This window comes from Gobius niger (assembly GCF_951799975.1).
Source record: "Gobius niger genome assembly, chromosome: 15".
In the NCBI taxonomy this organism is placed as follows: domain Eukaryota; kingdom Metazoa; phylum Chordata; class Actinopteri; order Gobiiformes; family Gobiidae; genus Gobius; species Gobius niger.
In genome coordinates this window covers 1,112,451-1,135,698 of record NC_136866.1, presented here as the reverse complement: position 1 = coordinate 1,135,698, position 23,248 = coordinate 1,112,451, and the positions used below count along the sequence as shown (strand labels likewise).

Here is a 23,248-nt window from a genome sequence, read left to right as displayed (position 1 = left end):
CTGCTGAATAAATGACTGTGTGGACCTTGGTCTATCGAAGGCCCACTATATTGTTTTTTTAATGTATTTATTATTGCTGTATGTTGTTGAATGTCTGTGGATGTATTGTTTTTATCGGGCCCGTACTGGCACTTCTCCTGCAAATGAAGTTCCTAACGGATAAATAAAGTGAATTTGAATTTGAATTTGAAGCCATGTTTTTGGGGGATGAAATTAAAGAGAATGTTTTCTTATTGGTCCCTGAGAAAAGTTGGTTTGATTCACAGGCCTCATATTTACCGTGAATGACCCACCCTTTGCCCCCCCCGTTAGATCATAACCAGGGTGTTATGACAGCAACCCCGTGTAATGTCAATACGCCGCCGCTTCAGGAGTAATTAGAGGGTGGTTGTTACAAGTGCTAGATTTCCTCGACCAGTGGAGCACTAAATTTGGCGTCCCAGTCAGAGGAGCCCCAGAGAGGAGCGCGGTGAGGTCCTCTGCTCCGGCGTTCGCTTTGTACATGGTCTAATTGGGGACCGCTGTCGGGCGTCTGCCGGCGCGCTTTAACAGAATAAAGACGTCGCGTGGCCATGCGGAGAGGAGGGGGTGTGAGATGATCGTTTAGGGATTAATTGTGATACAAGTGTGATTTGGCAATAATGGTTTAGATTTCAGCCTAGAAGCCCATTTATTCTGGTAGGTTGGTTGATTTTTAGCTGGTTTGTAGATGGGATTCGCTTTTGGCTAGTGTTATAAAAGGAGAATATCAGATGGAAGATCTCGATGTTTTGTCTTCTTGTAATAAGGAAGTTGCTAGTGCGCCGTGAGATATTGTTTTTTTTTTTTTAAACAAATGCATTATTATCCGCAAATAATGTACCGTTTTCGAGTGTCTACGCTGTCTAGTGATCGGCAGAGTAACCATATTATACTCTTCCATATCAGGCAGTTAATTTCTTTGAGACAAGAGAATTAGTGATGTATTGAGGCGTTGTGGCGAGCGAGACTATACGGTGTTCCTAGTCAAGACACTTTGAGGAGAACATGTTCTGCTGGTGGTGCCTCGTGATTATTTCAATGATAAAAATGTGCCTTGGCTCAACAAAGGTTGAAAAACACTGGTTCACTGTCCTGACATCTATCTGCCCCCGCCTGACCCTTGTCCCTCTGTGTTTACAGGAGTGAGCCCGGGGCTGGATGGGACCCACCATGCCCCCCAGTAAGAAGGCTCAGAGCCCCAGCAGTGGAGCCAGTGCGTCTGAAGGCAGGAGCCCGCCGTACCGGGGGCAGGGCGAGGCCACGGAGGCCGACGCGGGCGACCTCTCCCTGTCGCTGTCCGCCTCCTTCTCCAAAGCCGACGACGAGGAGCTGACCAGCCTGTCCTGGCTGCACGAGAGCACTGACCTCCTCAACAGCTTCAGTCACTCGGGGCTGCGCAGCGTGTCGCCCATCCAGGACTCGGGGCACGCCCCGCGCTCGCCCTCGTCCTCCCCCTCTCCGGACGACCCTTTACTGGGCGACGCACACTCGTACGACCTGGGCACGGGGGCCAACAGGAAGCCCCCGTACTCCTTCAGCTGCCTCATCTTCATGGCCATCGAGGACGCGCCCAACAAGCGGCTCCCGGTGAAGGACATCTACGGCTGGATCCTGGAGCACTTCCCGTACTTCGCCAGCGCCCCCACCGGCTGGAAAAACTCCGTACGACACAATCTGTCCCTCAACAAGTGCTTCAAGAAGGTCGACAAGGACCGCAGCCAGGTAGGACGCCCCGCTCACGGACATGCATGGCCCCAATGAAGAAGTAGGAAGAGCAAGAGCCGTGATGCTTTTGATTGTTATAGTTGTTTTTGTCAGCAGGGACCATGATGAAGACACAGGTGCTAAATAGTGAGCGCAGTCTGGAAAGCAGCTCTTTGTGGGCGAGTCTCACATCATTTATCTTTTAAAGTTGCCAATATCGCAGTATTAGAGCTCCAAATCCAATATGTAAATGAGAGAATCTGGTATGACTCTGGTACTACCCTGAGAAGTGACCCTGCAGATTGTGAAACATGCTCATAAACTCTAGTCTCGCCAACCAGACTCCGCCTCTTTACAGAAGAGGGTCTGGCAACACTCGCGCTTTCAAAGGAAGTGACGCAGCGATATGGAGCCGACCGACCAATCAGAGCAGCTCCTGAACGGGCGTCACGCTGTTGCGCCTTTGTTTTGTAGTTTTTCAACACAAGCTTCACGTAATGCTCCGTGTGCTTGTGTTCTTAAGTGTTTCTGACATAAACGACAGAAGTCATTTCCTGAACTCCGTGTGGCAGGAGCGCCATTGTTAACGTCCCAATGATACAACTTTCTTGTGGCTGTTTCTGTCGTCACATCCGCTATGTTCTCATTGGCTGCTGCGCTTCGGTCGTCCCACATTAGTCCCGCCTCCAACAGTAGCTTTTCTACCACAGGGTCGCCAGACTAGTCTCCTGTTTATTCATTAATAAACATCGGAGATTAGTCTGGATGCCAGGCTACATAAACTCACCCCTGTGGAACCTCGGAAAGTCATGAATGAGTTTGAACACAAGATTGAATTTACTGGCTCCAGATAAGGTGCTTTTAACGTGAAGTAAAGAGTGCGATGGTCCTCGCTCTGTGGTTTGTCTGGTTGCATCCTGCTGGTTTCTATACTTACAGACCGTGTAATTAATACTGGGCACTTCAGCTGAAGCACTGCTCAGAGCACGGAGCCATTGACTCAAGAGCTTTTAAGAGGGAGTCATCAGGGTAAAGAAAAAACGCATCAAATATTTAAAAGCACCGTTATTGTAATGATGTTTGTACGTCTGGACTGATGTGACCGTCTCGTAGAAGAACACGGGTCGTGCACAAGAGGAACGAGGCGCTGATCCTTTGTGTGATGAAGAAGCTCTGTGCAATAACAAACCTTTACCAAGTTAAAAAACAGCAAGTTAATCGTTGGACTCTTGTTAACCGAGCACGTTTTCTTCAGTTCGGCTTTACCCAAATATAAAAGCCACTAGACTGGGGTTTACAGCTTATAGGCCTATAAAACTCATCTAAGCTTCTTCCTCGTTTTGATTGTTATGTTTTCATAGTCACGATCATCACTATATCCACTTATCGTTCAATAACGGAGAAACGATGTATTGTTGGGCTCCATATTTATCGTTTGTACATTTTTTTTAATATCTTTATTTGAATTGGGACAGTGCACATTAATCAACATGTGTTTCTTCAACATGTAAATGTGCCAGAGTTAGACATATAGGCTCATTTTCCTCCGTCGTCCCCTGGCAGGTTGATGTCATGACAGACGGACAAACACAGGCACAAACATACAGAAAAACACCATCACAGAGACATAACAAGACAGTGAATGATGAACGACAACATTAAATATGTAAAAAGTAGGTAAATGTTCACAGATAAAAGATCAGAAAGGGACAATACACAAAACACCACAATCTTCCACACAGCGAGACGTGTATCAGTGGTGACTCTAGACCATCTTGTGTTCACTTGTCTGATTGTCCAAAAGCCACTTCTTCACAGAGTTTCTAAAAGTGTGGAGTGAGGTCAGGTTCCTCAGTTTTGTTCAGTTATTCAGTTTATTAGCATTTCCCCCCCTATGTTTTCTTTGTAAAAAGCAAATTGAGTTATATCATATTTAATGTTTATTGCAGCTTGTGTGGTATTTTAGGATGGTTTACTGTCATTTTTATGCCTGAGAGTTGACAGTATCGAGTATCGTTAGAGTCAATAATATCGTTTATCGCGATACTTTCCCTCCTCAATATATCGAACTTCAAATTTGTGACAGGCCTTTGTTCTCGTCCTTTTCGGTCGTGTTTTCATCACATTTTCAGTGGCTTGATCGCAGTTACATTCTACTAAAAAAACGCACCAATAAGGCGTTGAAAAGGAGACAGAAAGTGACAATAATGTGACAAAAAATGCTACAAAAAAAGCTGTGAAAACGACCACAACATGACAACAAAAACAAGGAAGAAGCTTTGTTGAGTTTTGTAGGTCTGAGCTTTCAAATGAGGCCGCCTGCCCTGGCCTGTGGGATGTAAACTCTCCAGTCGAGAAGCTTTTGGATTTGGGTAAAACTGGAGGAAATGTGCTCGGTTATTGCCACTTTCAAGAGGCTCATTTCACATTCTAATAAAAACATTAGGGAGGCTGCGCTGAAGGATGCTCTTATGTAGACAGTATAGTATGTAGTTATGTAGACAGTATAGTATGTAGTTATGTAGACAGTATAGTATGTAGTTATGTAGACAGTATAGTATGTAGTTATGTAGACAGTATAGTATGTAGTTATGTAGACAGTACAGTATGTAGTTATGTAGACAGTATAGTATGTAGTTATGTAGACAGTACAGTATGTAGTTATGTAGACAGTATAGTATGTAGTTATGTAGACAGTATAGTGAAGAGAAACATCATAAAGAATCAACTTTACACTGGAAAAGGTCTGAGTTATTATGTTCACTTTGGTTGTTTCTTCTTCTACTTCTTCAGTAAATGCTCCACTGTGTGTTCCCTGGATTGTGTCCTCTGTTGTTTGCTAACAATGGTTCCTTCCTTCCTTCCTTCCTTCTTTCTTTCCTCCTTTCTTTCCTTCTTTCCTCCTTTCTTTCCTCCTTCCTCCTTTCTTTCCTCCTTTCCTTCTTTCTTTCTTTCTTCCTCTGTTGTTTGCTAACAATGGCGGCCTCCTTTCTTTCCTCCTTCCTTCCTTCCTTCCTCCTTTCTTTCCTCCTTCCTTCCTTCCTTCCTCCTTTCTTTCCTTCTTTCCTCCTTCCTCCTTTCTTTCCTCCTTTCTTTCCTTCTTTCCTCCTTTCTTTCCTCCTTTCTTTCCTCCTTTCTTTCCTCCTTCCTCCTTTCTTTCCTTCTTTCTTTCTTTCTTCCTCTGTTGTTTGCTAACAATGGCGGCCTTCTTTCTTTCTTCCTTCCTTCCTTCCTCCTTTCTTTCCTCCTTTCTTTCCTCCTTTCTTTCCTCCTTTCTTTCCTCCTTTCTTTCCTCCTTTCTTTCCTTCCTTCCTACCTCTCTTTCTAACCCTAACCTTATCTGTAGTTTTCCCGATTCATCAATAAACTCTCAAAAACTACCAAGGCCTTAATCTGCACCCACTTATTACGCTCTCAAAACACTAACCACGGTTCCTTCATCCACTTTTGGGCTCCAGCTGATGAGAACAACCAGGTCTGAACATAACAACATCGCTTCTATGTGTTTGCAGATTAAAACCGCTCAAATCTGCATCTGTGATCTATCCCCAGTTCTCCGTAATAGACTTTCTTTCCTCCTTTCTTTCCTTCTTTCTTTCCTTCTTTCCTCCTTTCTTTCCTTCTTTCCTCCTTTCCTTCCTTCCTCCTTTCTTTCCTTCTTTCCTCCTTTCTTTCCTTCTTTCTTTCCTTCTTTCCTCCTTTCTTTCCTCCTTTCTTTCCTTCTTTCTTTCCTTCCTTCCTCCTTTCTTTCCTTCTTTCCTCCTTTCTTTCCTCCTTTCTTCCTTCCTTCCTTCCTCCTTTCTTTCCTTCTTTCCTCCTTTCCTTCCTTCCTCCTTTCTTTCCTTCTTTCCTCCTTTCTTTCCTCCTTTCTTTCCTCCTTTCTTCCTTCCTTCCTTCCTCCTTTCTTTCCTTCTTTCCTCCTTTCCTTCCTTCCTCCTTTCTTTCCTTCTTTCCTCCTTTCTTTCCTTCTTTCTTTCCTTCTTTCCTCCTTTCTTTCCTCCTTCCTTCCTTCCTTCCTCCTTTCTTTCCTTCTTTCTTTCCTTCTTTCCTCCTTTCTTTCCTCCTTTCTTTCCTCCTTTCTTTCCTTCTTTCTTTCCTTCCTTCCTCCTTTCTTTCCTTCTTCCTTCCTTCCTTCCTCCTTTCTTTCCTCCTTTCTTTCCTTCTTTCCTCCTTTCCTTCCTTCCTCCTTTCTTTCCTTCTTTCCTCCTTTTCTTCCTTCCTCCTTTCTTTCCTTCCTTCCTCCTTTCTTTCCTTCTTTCCTCCTTTTCTTCCTTCCTCCTTTCTTTCCTTCTTTCCTCCTTTCTTTCCTCCTTTCTTTCCTTCTTTCCTCCTTTCTTTCTTTCCTTCTTTCTTTCTTTCTTCCTTCCTCCTTTTTTTCCTCCTTTCTTACATCCTTTCTTTCCTCCTTTCTTCATTCCTTCCTCCTTTCCTTCCTCCTTTCTTTCCTTCTTTCTTTCTTCCTTCCTACCTCTCTTTCTAACCCTATCTGTAGTTTTCCCGATTCATCAATAGACTCTCAAAAACGACCAAGGCGTTTTTCTGCACCCACTTATTACGCTCTCAAAACACTAACCACGGTTCCTTCATCCACTTTTGGGCTCCAGCTGATGAGAACAACAAGGTCTGAACAAAACAACATGGCTTCTATGTGTTTGCAGATTAAAACCGCTCAAATCTGCATCCGTGATCTATCCCCACTTCTCCGTAATAGACTTGTTTGAAACATAATCAGTGTTACCTTTCACTCCCCCCTTTCATCGCTCACTCCGTCTCCTTCGGGCGATTCTCCGTGGCCCCCGACTCTTCAAAAAACCTCCACGTGGCCTTGATATTCGATTCCATATCACCCGCGCGCACAATCCTATAGCCCGTTATTTCCCATTAAGCCGTTAGATAAGAGCGCGCCGCTTTATAATTACACGTTCACGGCGAGGAAGTCGGGCGAGAGAAAAATATGCGAAAAGGAAAATATTCCCACCAGGAGTTTTTCTTTTTTTTTCCTTTTCTTTTTTCGTTGAGGCCGTCACGTAATGAGCAGTTTAACATTGGAAAACAAACACGCAAACGTCCGCCGAGAGCAAAGGAACACGCGGGAAGATGTGAAGAAAGTGTGTCAGCCATGGAAAAGTAGAGTCTGCTCCCGGTTCTGTTATCGTCATTTTTGGGTCAATATTTGGGCGGCGTTATGGAGTGAGTTGTTATATGTTTGAACGGGCTTTTGTCAGTGAGGAGGTTAAAGGCAGAATCCCGTATCCCGTTTATTGATTATACCGTCCGCTGCGGGAACGGAGAAATCCTGTGTAAATTATGCAAGCAGCTCCTATTCTTTTTTCATTTCAGCGTCTGGTATTTGTTCTGCCCCAGGAGAACGGCAGGGCGGGGGGCGGGTCAGTACTTTATCGTCCCTATGGGGGCTGTAAACTATGAGCTACGTGAAGTTTTCTGTAGATTTGAACAGTTTCTCTCTGGAGTATTTTCTATCAGTGTTTAGAATGTGGCACTTTTTGGTAACTGATCAATGTGAATATGTATTGATGAGCTGAAGTTATAAACACATAGTGACTGTGTTCATCGATATTGAATAGGGCTGCACAATGTAGCGCAAAAAATATCGTATCGCGATATTGGATCAGATCAGAAGTGTCGAACCTTGTCAGGTTCAGCTGCAAATAAAAGGTCTGAGTTTCCATAAAGCAGATTCTAAAGTGTTTAGATGGATGCTGTGATTCTATCCCGGACGTATTTTAGTCACGTGGCTGTCCCCCAGAGGTACTCTGAGTGCCAGGGAAAGGTGGAAGCCAAACTCCTCCAGAAGAGGGCGCTGTCCACATAAAACCATATATGTATCGTTCTAACGTGGGGCAATTTGAGCACGAATTGTTCGACAGTAAAAGGATCATGACTTCCTTCACTCATCACTTTATGCATTTAAATGTATCAAAGATAAAACTTGCAAATCGAATCACAATATTTGTCAGAGAAATCGCAATTAGGTTTTTTTGTCAAAATCGTGCAGCCCTCGTTCATGCCTCACAGCAAGAAGATGCTTCTGGTTTCTCCTATCACTAAAAACATGTACAATAGGTTTTCCTTTGGGGCCAGGACTTAAAAAGAGATCAGTGGGACTTTCCTGTTTAAATAAAGGTTGAATAAAACTGTTTATCATACGGCTCTTCACAACGTAAGTAGAAGCTCCGTTGATTTGAATGGGATTTCCCAACGTTCTCCCGGTCATTATTTTCTGATAAAGGACGTCTGAGAAAAATAACTTGGTTGTTGCTTTCATATCACTCCTCACGTACGTAGCAGCGACACTTTCTGTCCCGTCACTGAGAGAGAAGTCGGGGAATCGTGAGTCTGACTTTCAACTTACCCAGAGATTCACCACCATTCCTCCAACTGCGCCTTCAGCTAAGTAGCTAGGCTAGCTGCTAGCCTTGCTGCTTCTAGCCTAGCCAAACGTTGCTGAGGAGGGCGAAACAAGACCGGTCCGGTTCGCCCTGTCGGTGCTTATTTTCCCGATAATGACCAGCGTTCTATACATTATCCCTTACTTAAACTCATAATGTTGTTAAAGCCACACTGCAGAACATTTTGGATTATACTAGCGATGGGATTCACGGCTCTTTACGGGGAGCCGGGTCTATTGGGATCTGTTCATTTCAAAGAGCCGTTCGAATGATGAGGAACTTGCCTACTTAAATCTCCTCTTTGGCCGCCTTTAGTCCACATGTCCATGGAGACGAGCAGGAGACGTCCCAATCCCAGTTCAGTTACGATTAACCTCGAGCTGAGACTCTTATTTATTCTCTTCATTAGGTGAAATGTTACTTGGTGCGGCTTTAATGTATCCAATCTGGTGCTAAGTGTCTTTTTTTTGCCGAACACACGTAGACTAAAGTAACTTCCCATAAATAAATACAATAAAGCCTTTTCCTCTAATAACATCGACATCAATGATCTTTAGATACAGAGAACCTTAACCATGACTAACGATGAAGTTTTAAAGAATAAACAGTCCTCGTTTCTTGCTGTGTTTGGATGGCAGACGTGGGGTTTGTGCAGATTTCCCGGTGAATAATCCATTAAATCGTTCTTATGGTTTGCCGTTCTAACTTCCTTCACGCTCAGACAGTTGTGAGCCCGATCCGTGTTGAAGTCAAACATCGTCTGTGTTTTGTTTTACCCCTCGCGCGATCCGTGGCTTATCAATACTTGATGCCTCCCTTCTTTCAAACCTCTTTGACTGCGGCGCTGCAGTTTTCCCCCCGGTGGGACGCGCGTTTTCCTTTTTGATTCCGCTCTTGATGCGCTCACTTTTAATGCCAGGATTTCCCCAGGATGGTGTGTTCTGTCGGCCTATAGCGCCGGGGGAAACGGGAGCGCTTCTCTCACTCAATTAGAGCTAAATTAATATTATAGAGTTTGTAACACAGATGCTAACAGATTGTGCATTTCATTTGGCACAAAGAGCGTGGGGGGGGAGTAGGGGGGGGAGGATCGTTGCTAATGTTGCACGTTAAGCAGATTATAACAAGCCAGTGGTTCTCAAGCAAAGGTACAGGACCCACACAGGTATGTACAGAGACCGATATGGGCTTTTCTAAGGCCGATTTTGGGGATGCCGATGTTTTGGGCAGATGTTTCCAAATGTCTGGTCTGTAGAGTCTATGATTGACTGTGTGGTTTGTGTGTGGATGTTTTTATTGGGCCCGTACTGGCACCTCCTCTGCAAGTGAAGTTCCTAACAGTTTTATTTAACTATTTTATTTTATTTGAAGCATAAATACTTGGCCAACCCCATGAACTGCTACCTTAACGTGGTGGGGTTGTTTGAGCGCCCGAATGACCCGAGGAGCTCTGTTGTCTGGGGCTTTATGCCCCTGGTAGGGTCTCCCATGGCAAACAGGTCCGAGGTGACGGGTCAGACGAAGAGCAGCTCAAAAGACTCTTATGGCGTCTGGTGGCCGGGCCTCTGCCCCCGGGGCCCGCCCTCCTGTGGACCCACCACCCGCAGAGGGATCGTAGGGGTCGGGTGCGGAGAGGACTGGGTGGGGCCAACCCAGGGGCCAACAATGTGCAGTTGGCCTGCTGAGACTGCTGCCCCCGCGACCCGGCCCCGGATAAAGCGGAAGAAAATGGATGGATGGATAAATACTTGGCCACTCCAGCAGTGGCCCATTTTATTTGATTACTTTAGGTGATTGAATCATAGTTTCTGTTGATTAGTTACTGTTAGCATTAAAGCAGCACTAAGTAACTTGTTTACCTTAATAAATCCTTTCCTAGTCCCTCTGGGGGTAATACAAGTGTTCATGGGATGATTGGAGGGTCTTTCATCTCCCTCTGGTGTCTCTGGCCAGAAAACCACAATAGCAACTTCGCTGACTACGGGTCAGAGGCCCCAATACACACCAATGGAATCACGAAGAAGAACCTAACAGGCTAACGGGCAAAGCTAACTGCGAGCTAGCACCAGTATTTACAGCCAAGTTTGATTGAAAAACATGATCTCCATTGTGTAACTGGATGAACAACATCCCTCTGTCCCTTTGTCTCTTCTGTCAGCGTAGGATTTACTCTCACGGACGATTAATGAGTAAAAAAACGCGACATGCTACGACACCTGCGGTGGCGCTTATGGCCTGTTAGCATTAGCATACAGTCGCTAGCCGTGGTATTTTGCGCCTCAAGGTTCAGCAATTGAATCCCCAAGATTCAGTGCTTCAAAATGGCGATGTTTCTTTGCCCCCCTCAGGCCCAGGGAGTTGAGGGAAGTCTCTGTCACTTTTCGGCCCCAGAGATATCGGCTTTTATCGGCCGGCCGATATGTCGATCGACCGACACAACTAAACTATATAAGTAGCAATGTATAGACCTCCTCGTTTTCTTCTCGCTTTTTTTGAGATGCTTTTAGATTTGAGTACCACACTGGACAAAAAGCGCTCGGTTCAAGTGGGGGTTAAGAGGTTAAAGGGGAGTATCTCTGTCTGAAACTCACCCTCAGTCCTTTTGTTCTGCTTGTTCGTATCCCTTTAAAATATGATGGCTCTAATCTGGCTTGTTGCACGGTGTGGCTATGCTAGTTCCTCTGACCTGAAGGTGTGAGTGCCTGGACTTCCTGTCTGTTTTCTTTTCCTGGAATAAAAATCATATTTTCCAAAGATTACGTTGTGGGCGGTGAGTTCCCGGTAGATGATGATTTACTGTGTTCAAATCATGATGTAACGAGTTCAGATCAGAGACGCCTGTGATCATGAAGGATTGATAGTTTGTCTTGAAGCTAAAGGCTAACATGCTATAAAAATATATATAAAGGCACTATTTCAAGTTGTTTAATGCATTAACCCCTTAACTCCCGCCTGAACCGAGCACGTTTTCTCGACGAAAACAATGATGGAAATGTGGAAAAAATGTCACAAAAATGTCACAAGAAAATTACAAAAATGTGACAAAAATGTGATAAAAAATTGACGAAAAAATGAAAAAAATAATAAAAAAGACAAAAATGTGACAAAAAGAGGTTAAAGTTAGAGGTTAAGTTAAGAGGTTAAATTAGCCTTTAGCTTCAAGACAAACTCCCTGATCCTCACAAACACAAACGTCTCCTCTACGGAAATATTTCTACCAGGAACTCACTGGTCTGAGCTCATCTTAATGGAAATGAATACGAACAGGAAGTACTAGCGCCCACAGCTTCAGCTCAGAGGAACTAGCGTAGCCACATTGTGCAACAAGCCGATTGTGCTTTCACCACGCGTTATTAGCAACAGTTATGTGATTAGGTACAGCAGATAAATGCTCCACTGGTTTATGCTAATGACGGACGGCACTGTGGTCAGTCGTGATGCTTCCTGTTTAGTTTCTCTTTATTTTATTTTTATGAGCGTTAAACTTGTTTGAAGGGTTAATTAGAGCCCTGTCTAAAACTGTAGACGCTGTATCGCTCCAAATAAACCTTTTAACATCTATGTTGTCCAAACGCTGCCCACACTCATGTAGACATCACACGGAGTCACCAAATCAACTCCTCATCTTCACCAAACTGTTCCAAACTCCCTGTCCTATAATAATCATGGCCCACTGCGTTTGTGCCGGATGAATAATGCATTTAAAGCAACATTGAGTGAGTAGAAGGAACAGGATTTCCAGTCGCCGGTGTGTGTTTTATTTATGTTGGCGACGTGACGGCTCCTCTCTCGTGGTTTGATCACTCGCTCACAGTGGATAAGTGAAGTCGGCCTTATCTCATCTCACTCTCATCCCAGATACAGTAAACAAACAGTATTTCCCGCCCGTGGATGCGCCGGATAAACAACACACACGGTGGACTCAAGGCACGCAACAAAACGTCACCTGTACATTGTTAACATGATAAAAAGGCTGTATTTTCCAGGACAAAATCAGAATTATGGATAAAGCCAGAGCCAGAGCATTGTTCATGATATTTGTAGCACCACAGCATATTCTGCGTTATATCTATGGACACAGGCTGTGGCTCGTTTGAAAAATGAAGCCAGTTTTATGTGCCTCGGTCCCTGAGAAATCCAAGCTAAACAGAGGCTAGTTTTGATCAAAATCCCCCAAAAATTCTAGAAACAAAGATAACAGGGGTTTTATGAAACACTCTCCTTTCTGAATGACTCCTCTCTCCTCTCTGGACGGACACTAACGTTTTGGGAAAAGGCAAAAGCCGAAATATTTCCATTTCAAGTCAATTTTCAACGACGACATTGTTGACAGGTTTTGAAACACCGCGTGTGCATTTAAACAGCCTGGTTCTCAGGGTTGAAGACTTAATCAGGATGTTTCTCAGCCGTCCTTGGAATCATTTTGACCATTTAAAAACTCAAGGCAAGGCAAGTTTATTTGTATGGCACATTCCATGTACATGACAACTCAATGTGCCTCACAGTAGCACCAAACATAGTAAAAATAGAATAAAAAGCATTAAAAACACACAAAAAAAGCATTAAAAATACAATGAAAATGAAGAAAACAAATCATTACTTACAATTTCATAAAATAAAATAAAATAAATAAATAAAAAAGTTTCAATCTCCATAGGCTGCAGTAAAAAGCTGTCCTTTCAGCCTGGACTTAAAAATGCTCAGGGTTGAGGCCTGTCTCAGATCCTCATTGAGGCTGTTCCAGACTTTTGCTGCATGAACCTGAAATGCAGCCTGACCATGTTTATTATTTACTCTGTGAACCACCAGGAGGCCCCTCCCTGACGATCTCAGGGCCCGAGGTGGTTCATACAGTTGTAACATGTCAGAGATGGACTTTGGTGCTTGACAATGAAGGGACTTATACACAAGCAGAGCTGTTTTAAAGTCTATTCTCTGAGCGACAGGAAGCCAGTGGAGAGAACGGAGCACTGGACTAATGTGGTCGTATTTCCTGCTTTTGGTCAGGACTCGAGCAGCAGCATTTTGGATGTACTGCAGCTCTGACAGCTCGTTTAGAGAGGCCAACTGTTTCCATCCTTCCATGGGAAATGGAATAATAATATATGAAATGTCCAGATCGTGACTATTCACAAGTTTTTGATGGTCATTTATTTCTCTTCTGTCCATCACAGAGCTGCCAGAATCACACACATGGTGCATTAGAGTGTTGAGTTTTGTAATCAAAAAAAAAATGAGTTTTTCCGTTTTTGGCACTCAGTATGTTAACAATTTGTCATGCAATACCCCATACATTTCAATCAAAAGCATTAAAGCAGTACTAAGTAACTCTTCCCCCTAGAGGCCATACGCGCAACTGCAGGTGTCGTAGCAAGTTACGATTTTTTAACTTATTAATTGTCTTGGAGAGTGAATACTACGCTGACAGGAAAGGCGAGGGGAGAGAGGGTTACTGTGCATCCAATTATACAATGGAAATATTTTTTTTCACTCACACTTGGCTGTAAATACTGTTTAAAGTGACGTTAGCCCACAGTTAGCTTTGCCCATTAGCCTGTTAGCTTCTTCTCCTGATTTCATTAGTGTGTATTGGTGACTCCGGGTCGGTGGCAGTCAAGTTGCAAACATGGTTTTCTGGCCAGAGACACCAGGGGGCGATGAAAGACCCTCCAGTCATCCCATAAACACTTGTGTTACCCCCACAGGGACTACGGGGAGGATTTATTCAGGTAAACACGTTACTTAGTGCTGCTTTAAAAAGAATTACGGTAAATACAAATTCAGTAAAAACACAATTATTAAAACTGTTTATATGCTTTTTACTATGCAGCCTCTCGGGGGCCCCAGCTGTGCCTCTGAGGACCCCACTTTGGGAATGAGACTGTTCCTTCCAGCTTCATGTTACGACAGCTGATCTAAATCTTTGACTGCATTGAGTTTGTTTTAAGAAATACAGGAGCTACAGTAAGTTGTGATGTATCCTCCGCTCAGGTCTAACGTGCAAACTCCACAATATAAAAGTCCTTCTAATTTCTCATTTATTCAAAAATTCGTTTTTATCCTGAAATCCTCTCCGCTCTCTCCCTCTCACACGCTTCCACGCTAAACCCTCTCGCACTCACAGCCGTCGCCAAAGAAAAAAAAAAAATCAGTTTTCCCGGTCGCTAAGGCAACAGCATACTTTCGTGTCAACGGCAGCGGGGGTTGCCACGGCGACGCGTACACAAGAGAAACTCCGCCGTCGTCAAGGGCCCGCCGAAAGAAGAAGAAGAAAACAACACTCTCCCAGACACACAACGAGCCGCCGTCCATTATGCTCACAGGGAAACATTACAAAGGCTCAGAGGAGACGCCTCACCTGCCGTCGAGATGAACCAACAACTACAACCAGCGCTGAGGCTCAGTGACCAGGAGATCAGGCTTTAAACACAACAAACACCAACAAAGCACCTGGAAACAACTACAACCAGCGCTGAGGCTCAGTGACCAGGAGATCAGGCTTTACAGTAAACACGACACACACAAAGACCGACAAAAACACACAGAAAATAACAGAGAAGCTCCGAAACAGCAACAAGAACATGCTGGAAAAGAAACAATGAAAAAGCGACAAAAACACGACTAAAAAGTGAGAAAAAGCAAAGGAAAAAAGCGACAAATAAAGAAACGACAAATGACAAAAACAAGACAAAAAACAGACATAAGCATCAGCGACAACGCAACAAAAACGTCACGATCAGCTGTGTAGGTCTTAGCTTTCAAATGTGGTGCTACACTGGCCTATAGGCTGTAAGCTGCAGTCGAGACGCTTTTAGATTTGGGTGAAGCCGAACAGGATGTTAAGATTAAGTATTTTTAAGTGTTTTCCTCCCCCTACATGTTCCTGCTCTGTCACTCAGAAAGTCTTCATGCACGAGCTTTAAAGGATTAGGCCAGCGTTTTTCCACACTGAGATATGTTCTTACCTGAGCAGTGACGAGTTCTTTAGGACCTGTCTGATCTTCAGTCACGTAAACACAGCGCAGACAGCGTTAGCATTTAGCCTCTCCCTCTCTCCTCTATAGCTCCAAAACAGGTCAAGATAGAAGCTACCAAGCTCTTCCACGTTTTCCCTATTTAAATATGGTTACGTGAAGTGTTTCACTACAAAGTATAATTACACACAATTAAACTATGTGGATTTTCTAAGCGGATAAAAGGGGGGACTATATTGTAAGGCGTAATAATACCAGGAGTAGTTCGAAATCCGCGCAGTAATCTTCACTTTACTATGCGGATGCCAAACTACTCTTGGCCTATTCCTTTAAAGAGGGGGTGTTCTGCTTTCTTCAGTCCCACAGCACCAGTCTATATCACACTACAATGATGACAAACCTTCAGTTGGTCTGTAAATGCAGTAAATTAGAATAACTGCCTTGTATAAAATGTCTCTCTCAAAATGGCTGTAGTGAATGTCTTGAAATCGGCCTCTGTCTCTTTAAGAACCTCTGAGCCTTTAGACACGCCCCCTCCACACGCTGTCTGTGGCATCAGTGGGGAGGGGGTTCTGCTGAGGAGCAGTGGTCGGTTACTCGGCTGGTGACCAAAGCTCGGAGGCGTCTCCAGGAGGTGGGGGCGTTCCTAGGAGGACTCAGGCAAACCTATCCCTAAAATGGCCGCCATCAGAGTTTTTACAGATTACTCAGAAATACGTGAATGTGCCAAGGCAACACTTCAGCCATGTTTTTAATGAGGGAGTGACAGAATAACATGATGGAAAGCTTGAAAAAGTAGATTTTGCATAATACCCCCCTTTAATGTAGAAGCTGCAGTTACACGTATGACCTGAGGTGGGAGTACTGAGTATAAAATGGCCAACTTGCATCTTGCCCCTTTAAGAGGATAACACTGTGGCACTTTGAGATTCGAAGCCAAATGTAAAGTGCATTACAATTAAAGTATATTAGTTTGCCCCAGCTCTATGGCACCCTCCCTTTAAAACACTGTAAAACTACACTAGAAAACATACTTTTACAACTTTTTATGGACTTTTCTCGGTAACACTTTACATCACGGGCCGGTAAATCCTTGGTTCTTACAGTGGTACTTCTAGATACTTATGGTGGTACTTACATTGATCAATACTAGTAATAATAGTGGTACTACTAGGTACGTATTGTGGTACTTAAAGGATACTATAGTGGGAATTACAAGTTATGTACTTCTAGATACAGTGGTAACTCTGAGTAATGAAGGTTGTACTTCTTGTTTTCCCTAATGCTGTTTTATGTTGTTTTATAGTCACACAATCCTAGAAATTACTTCTGTATGTTGAAGTACCTCGTTAACTACCTATGAATTGCTGCTGTAGTATCCTTGAATTACCAGTACGTACCATAGTAAATAGAAGTACAACCTTCATTACTAAGAGTTACCTCTGTATCTCTTAGTAATGAGAGATACTGGGGTAACTCTGTGACTCCATAACCCCAACCCCAATTACTAGAAATGACCACTTTTAGTGCCACAATAATTACCACTGTCATTACTAGTAATTACCACTCGGTTCCATCTACCCTACTCTACTCTACCCTGCTCTACTTTGCCTGCATCTGAAATGTTTCCACCAGCCCACTTTACAGTTAACTGGTACTTTTTTTAGTACCTACTTGGCCCTGGTACTAACCAGGCCAAGCAAGTACTGTTTCCAATGGACACAGTCAAAAGCAAAGCCATATCCATGGATACAGTATCAGATTCTACAGAATAGTGGAAACACAACCAGGCCAAGTAGAGTAGAGAAGGGTAGGGCTGGTGGAAACGAGCCATAAGTACCATGGACTTACCGGCCCGTGATGTAAAGTGTTACCCTTTTCTCTATTTAAATCATCACTTTACCGATGTAAAACTAGGGATAACGCTTAGGCTTCAAACCGAGGTAACACTAAACAGACCGCGGTTTATTCTGCTGAAATCATCGGAGCAGGAAGCAAACTCAACAGATAAAAAAGTGGTAACTCAAAATACTTCCTCATTAACCCTTCGAACCCCCCTCTTCCTCTCTCCGTCTCTGCTCTCATCCCTTTAAAGGCACACTCTCCTCGGCACGTGAGCCGGAATCCAGGCCACATCTCCACAGACCTGTACCTGCGCCATTACACAGTCTCTGTCATATCTGCATCTGCACCTTCAAACTTCAGCGTGTTTTCAGAGCTCGAGTCAAAACTGCACTCCCCCCCCCCCCTCTGTTATCAGCGACCGGGGAGGTGTCCCTATCACAGATCTCACTCTGCAAGGAGCAAAATAGAAATGGAGAATACAAGGCTTACCCTGAGCGAATCATCTCCCCCGTTGGTTTCCAGAGGTGCAGATTATAAGTGACAGCGGCGGCACATTTGTTCCACTGACTGTGTTTCTGGGTCAGAGATGACACGGCGCAGAGGTGAGGAGAGACGTTTACACATGTGCTTTTGGAAGATCTGCTGCAGAGGACTGGCATTAACGTGAGGGGACGGCAGGTTTTCATTCACATAGAAGGGCTTTACAGGGCGTACAGACAGTTTTAACCTCTTAACCCCCACCTGAACCGAGCACAAACTCCCTCAGTTTGGCATTTCCCGAATCTAAAATGCTCTTGAGAGAATGTAGCGTTGAAAACAAGGGTGAAAATACAAGCAAAAAGCGACAAAAATGACAAAAAGTGACACAAATCTGACCATAATGTGACAAAATGTGATAAAATGTGACCATAATGTGACAAAATTAGACAATAATTAAAGAAGAAATTACAAAAAAAACAGCAACAAAAACAAGGATGAAAATACAACAAAGAAAGCGACAAAAACACAACTAAAAAGTGACAAAAATGACAAAAAGTGACACAAATCTGACCTTAATGTGACAAAATATGATAAAATGTGACAATAGTGTGAAAAAATTTGACAATAATTAAAAAAAAAGAAACAGCAACAAAAACAAGGATGAAAATACGACAAAGAAAGCGACAAAAACACAACCATAATGTGACAAAAATGACAAAAAGTGACGCAAATCTGACCATAATGTGACGATAATGTGAAAAAATTAGACAATAATAAAAAACGAAATGACAAAAAAAAAAAACAGCAACAAAAACAAGCAAAGCAACAAAAGAGCGGCAAAAACGTAATTAAAAAGGGCAGCAAAAACGTGCCAGAAAAGTAACTATAACACAATTTTTAAAAAGCGTCAGAAAGCAGAGGAAAAAACGTGATGAAGCTAAACTAAAAACAACAAAAACGACTGTGAAAACCAGGCAAAAACGAGGAAAAAAACACAAGAAAAATGTGGCAACAAGACGACAAAAAAGTCCTGATCCGTTTTGTAGGTCTTAGCTTTCAAATGCGGTGTTGCTCTCCGGCCTATGGCTGTAAGCTCCAGTGCAGAAGCTTTTAGATTTGGGTAAAGATGAACTGAAGAGAATGCGCTTTGTCATTGTTAATGCACTACAGCGGGGGTGTCTCCGTCTCTTTGTGCCGTGAGTCAAACACGGCGATGTCAAGCACCAAACACATATAACTGCAAATAGACACAGACGGATCTCGTTTTAGCCATTTTCTGGTGGAATATGAACTTATTTATCACATAAAAATAAAGTCAAATGTAAATCGGGCCCATATGGATATTTTCTCACAGCAGGTTGTTCAGTAGAAGTGAAAAAACGGCAATTGTATCTAGCGCTAGCTAACCGTTAGCATTAGCCCGATGCTAACATGTAGCATCATGTTAGCATTCTCCGTTATTCATGTATTTATGGGCTGTTGAACCACTTTGCTCCTCCCCATGTCTTTGTATCTTTATTTAGTAGAAACTATATTCATACTTCAGCGTTTGTTAAAGTAGTTTTTCAATAATTAGAGAAAGTTTAGATTTTTTCAAAATTGTTTTCCCCTTTAACTGTTTTCAAACATGACCATATATGGACGATTCCAGAGATGCGTCTGTATCTTGCATTTGATTCTATCTATGCAAATAACATGCTATGTGAAAACAAATGGTAACTCTGGCATAAGCCTAGTTTTAGTCGAACAAAATCAACAACTGTAGCAATTTAGTGCAAAATGTAAAAAATCTACAGCACCTACAGTAACTTTACCTCATTCATTCGTTCACTCAAAGAAAACGCCACATTAGATTATTCTGAAAGTGTCAGTTCAGCATCAATTCTTTTATAAGTCAGTTTTTAACATATACTGTTGTCGATGTAACAACCTTTGCAATAAAACTTGGAAAACTGTGAAAGTTGATGCTACAACGCTCTGTGATGAATAAATACCAAGACACCACAACAGTGTTTCCAAAAGGAGTGAAACAGCGCCCCCAATTTGACGCTGGTGGTCAAAAAGTGTACTGCATCCATATTTACCATTGAGAATGAATGGAAGAGCAAAAGTACGTCACTCTCTGGCGGGCCAACAGAATGGTTTCGGCGGGCCAAATTTTGCCCGCGGGCCCCACTTTGGGCACTCCTGCTCTATAGTCATTACTGAATGGTGAATAAAAAATAAAATCTTTTAAAGCTTGTTAAGTTTAATTGCTATTTTAAGTCCAGGGGAGGGGTTAAAACGTCCTAACAAAGTGTGGTGGTAATAACTGTGTTGTTTGAGGTGAAGCTGCTCAGCACAAAGGTCCACTAATGCTTTACAAACTTCGGCTTCTGGATTCAATCTGTTGCACAACAAATTCCCGAAAACACAGACTGGAGCCCTTCAGCAGTAGAAGAAGAAATGAGCAAAGGAAACAGGATGACTCAACGCATGTGTTCAGAGATATGCTGGTCCGTGTTGTTGACGAGGGATAAAGCTTTGCAGAGCGGTTACTTTATACTGTAAGCCGTAAACGTAGGGGACATTTTCATAAAGCAGATCTGAACTTCGATGGCATTCGGCTGCACGTGCTCACTCAGCTCGTCCCGCACACCACCAGTCTCCTCGAGCTTCGTGACGGGGCGGTGAGAGAGTGCGAGGGCGAGCGGTTGCCATGGTTTTGTTTACTAACAGGACTCCCTCCCGCGCCGCTGCCGTGCCTTTAATGACATGTGTTGCTGCCCTCAGACTCCGGGTTCAGAGCTGCAGATCAGTGTTGTCATGACGCCTGAACAAACAACGGCTTTAGATTCTGTAAAAAAAAAAGAAAAGCGTCGCCTGTTCTCGTTTTTTTAGTCCCGGGCCTTGAAGTTTGGAAGTTTCATAATGTACAAAATGAAGATGTGCCTCTTTGTTAGGATCTCTGCCGTGATGAGGGGAAGTCTCGTGATCCAGCAAAAGTTTGACATTTCACCGTGTTACAGACATTTTGTGATATTTTTGACTGTGATGTCCGGGGTCAGAGTAACAGCTGTGGTCCCGCCCTCTAATGGCTGATTGGTTTATTTCACTGACAATCTGTGATCTCCAATCTTGGCCTTGGTTGAAACTGCTCTGAGTGCTCCAGACTTAACTTCCCTGCGTGGAATGGACGAGGAATATGTGGCAGTGAAACGAAGGGGCTTTGTAATTACAAATATATCAACTATAAGACAGCAGCGGCTCAGTATTAAAGAGCCGGGATTGTCACGTCAAAACCAAAGACGTCATATTATTATATATCGATAGACCAGTTGTGCTCACTCCGCCCTATTTACATCAATTACTCCATTTGAGAGGAAATCCATGATGGCCGCCCTGTCTCCTCCTTACTGAACATGCTTATGTATCAGGCCAATAGCCAAAAATGCTGCTCCTACTGCTATAAAAGAAATATTTACCAAAATCACTACATCCAGGTTTAGCGTGGAAAATGCTAACGGCAGCAGCTACGCTAACCCGGAAGTAGCGACTTTAGCAATTATTACTTTTTTAGCAGTAAGTGCGGGATTTTTGGCTAATGAGTCTGAGAAATAAGTAGGTTCAGTAACTCTCCGTTGAGTTTCAGAAATATAGATTTTTTTCTCATTATTTGCCGGTCTGCGAGGACCCGGAAGCGGAAGTCGTGGCGTCACACTTAACAAACGCATTGGAATCCCTTTAAAGGAACAGGCCACCGTTTTTACAGACTGAGATATGTTCTTACCTGAGCTTAGACGAGTTGATACGCACCTGTTTGTTTTTTGTGCCCGTGGAAGAGCGTGGTAGCTTCTAACTTGGCGGCGCGGTAGCGCAGCGGTTAGTGCTCTCGCTTCACAGCTAGAAGGTCTGGGTTCGATTCCCACCTGCACGGGGCCTGTGTGGAGTTTGCATGTTCTCCCCGTGTCTGCGTAGGTTTCCTCCGGGTTCTCCGGTTTCCCCGACCACTAAAAACATGTACAATAGGCCAGGATGAATGATGTGTGTGAGTGAATGTATGGTGGTGTCAGAGGGTCCGCTGGCGCAGACGTGTGTAGTCGTGAAAGCGCCTCTGACAGTCTCCCCCAGGGGGCGCTGAAGCTACAAACGTAGTTTACACCGAGTGTGGAGTGAATGTACAACTGTCTCATGTAAAGCGATTTGTGACCAAGTCTGTGAAAGGTGCTGTATAAATAAAGATCTTCTTCTTCTTCTTCTTCTTCTTCTTCTTCTTCTTCTTCTTCTTCTTCTTCTTCTTCTTCTTCTTCTTCTTCTTCTTCACCCCATTTGGAGCCATAGGAATATACTGGAGAGGCCACATGCTAGCAACATCTTTGGTCTTTTTGCATGACTGAGGGCACACAGTTCTTCCATACTGACATATGCTCTTAACGGAGCTTAGTTACTTAGTTACTATAACCCAATGGAGATTACTGAAGTCGGCGTTCACGTAAAAGCATTTTAAACTTTGTGTTAAATCAGGGGTTCCCAAGCGCTGGTTCATGTACCAATGGTGTTTCATCCCGAACAAAGGTCATTAGTCACTGACAAAGCTTCCTGGATGAAACACATCCAACAACAAAGGACGGATGATGACGTCAGAGTCTTTGTCTCCCTCAGAGCGGTTAAAGTTTGTGATGGGCTTTAAACTAAGTGTCTGTGCAGTAATTACCGCTTCTGTTTCGGGCTTTGAGGAGCGTTAGCTGGAGCTGCCTGAGTGTAGCCGGAGGCGCAGGATCGCACATCTGTAACGAATGAGCGAGGAGCAGAAGTATGAGGAGTGACAGGTCTCGGAGAAGCCAAACGAGGCGCTCGGTGTGAACAGCAGGGCAGCTGGAGGTGGAGCCGAGCCTCACTGTGGTCCTCGTGTGACCCGCACTGAAGGTGGAGCCGAGCCTCCCTGTGGTCCTCGTGTGACCTGCACTGAAGGTCAGGCCGTACCTCCCTGTGGTCCTCGTGTGACCTGCACTGAAGGTGGAGCCGAACCTCACTGTGGTCCTCGTGTGACCTGCACTGAAGGTGGAGCCGAGCCTCCCTGTGGTCCTCGTGTGACCGTACCTCCCTGTGGTCCTCGTGTGACCTGCACTGAAGGTGGAGCCGAGCCTCCCTGTGGTCCTCGTGTGACCTGCACTGAAGGTGGAGCCGAGCCTCCCTGTGGTCCTCGTGTGACCTGCACTGAAGGTGGAGCCGAGCCTCCCTGTGGTCCTCGTGTGACTGTACCTCCCTGTGGTCCTCGTGTGACCCACACTGAAGGTGGAGCCGTACCTCCCTGTGGTCCTCGTGTGACCCACACTGAAGGTGGAGCCGAGCCTCACTGTGGTCCTCGTGTGACCCGCACTGAAGGTCAGGCCGTACCTCCCTGTGGTCCTCGTGTGACCTGCACTGAAGGTGGAGCCGTACCTCCCTGTGGTCCTCGTGTGACCCACACTGAAGGTGGAGCCGAGCCTCACTGTGGTCCTCGTGTGACCCACACTGAAGGTGGAGCCGTACCTCCCTGTGGTCCTCGTGTGACCCACACTGAAGGTGGAGCCGAGCCTCCCTGTGGTCCTCGTGTGACCTGCGCTGAAGGTCGAGCCGTACCTCCCTGTGGTCCTCGTGTGACCTGCACTGAAGGTCAGGCCGTACCTCCCTGTGGTCCTCGTGTGACCCGCACTGAAGGTGGAGCCGAGCCTCATTGTGGTCCTCGTGTGACCTGCACTGAAGGTGGAGCCGAGCCTCACTGTGGTCCTCGTGTGACCTGCACTGAAGGTCGAGCCGAGCCTCACTGTGGTCCTCGTGTGACCCGCACTGAAG

General features: G+C 44.4%; 1 protein-coding gene across 1 annotated transcript in view; it reads left to right on the top strand.

Moving 5' to 3' along the window:
* ches1 (checkpoint suppressor 1) overlaps positions 1-23,248 on the top strand; it is a 200,550-nt gene that overhangs the window by 96,914 nt on the left and 80,388 nt on the right. The window contains exon 2 of the mRNA XM_079571824.1: positions 1,162-1,743. Coding sequence (XP_079427950.1) covers positions 1,180-1,743 — 564 coding nt within the window. The 5' untranslated portion in view covers positions 1,162-1,179. The remainder of the gene's footprint in view (positions 1-1,161; positions 1,744-23,248) is intronic.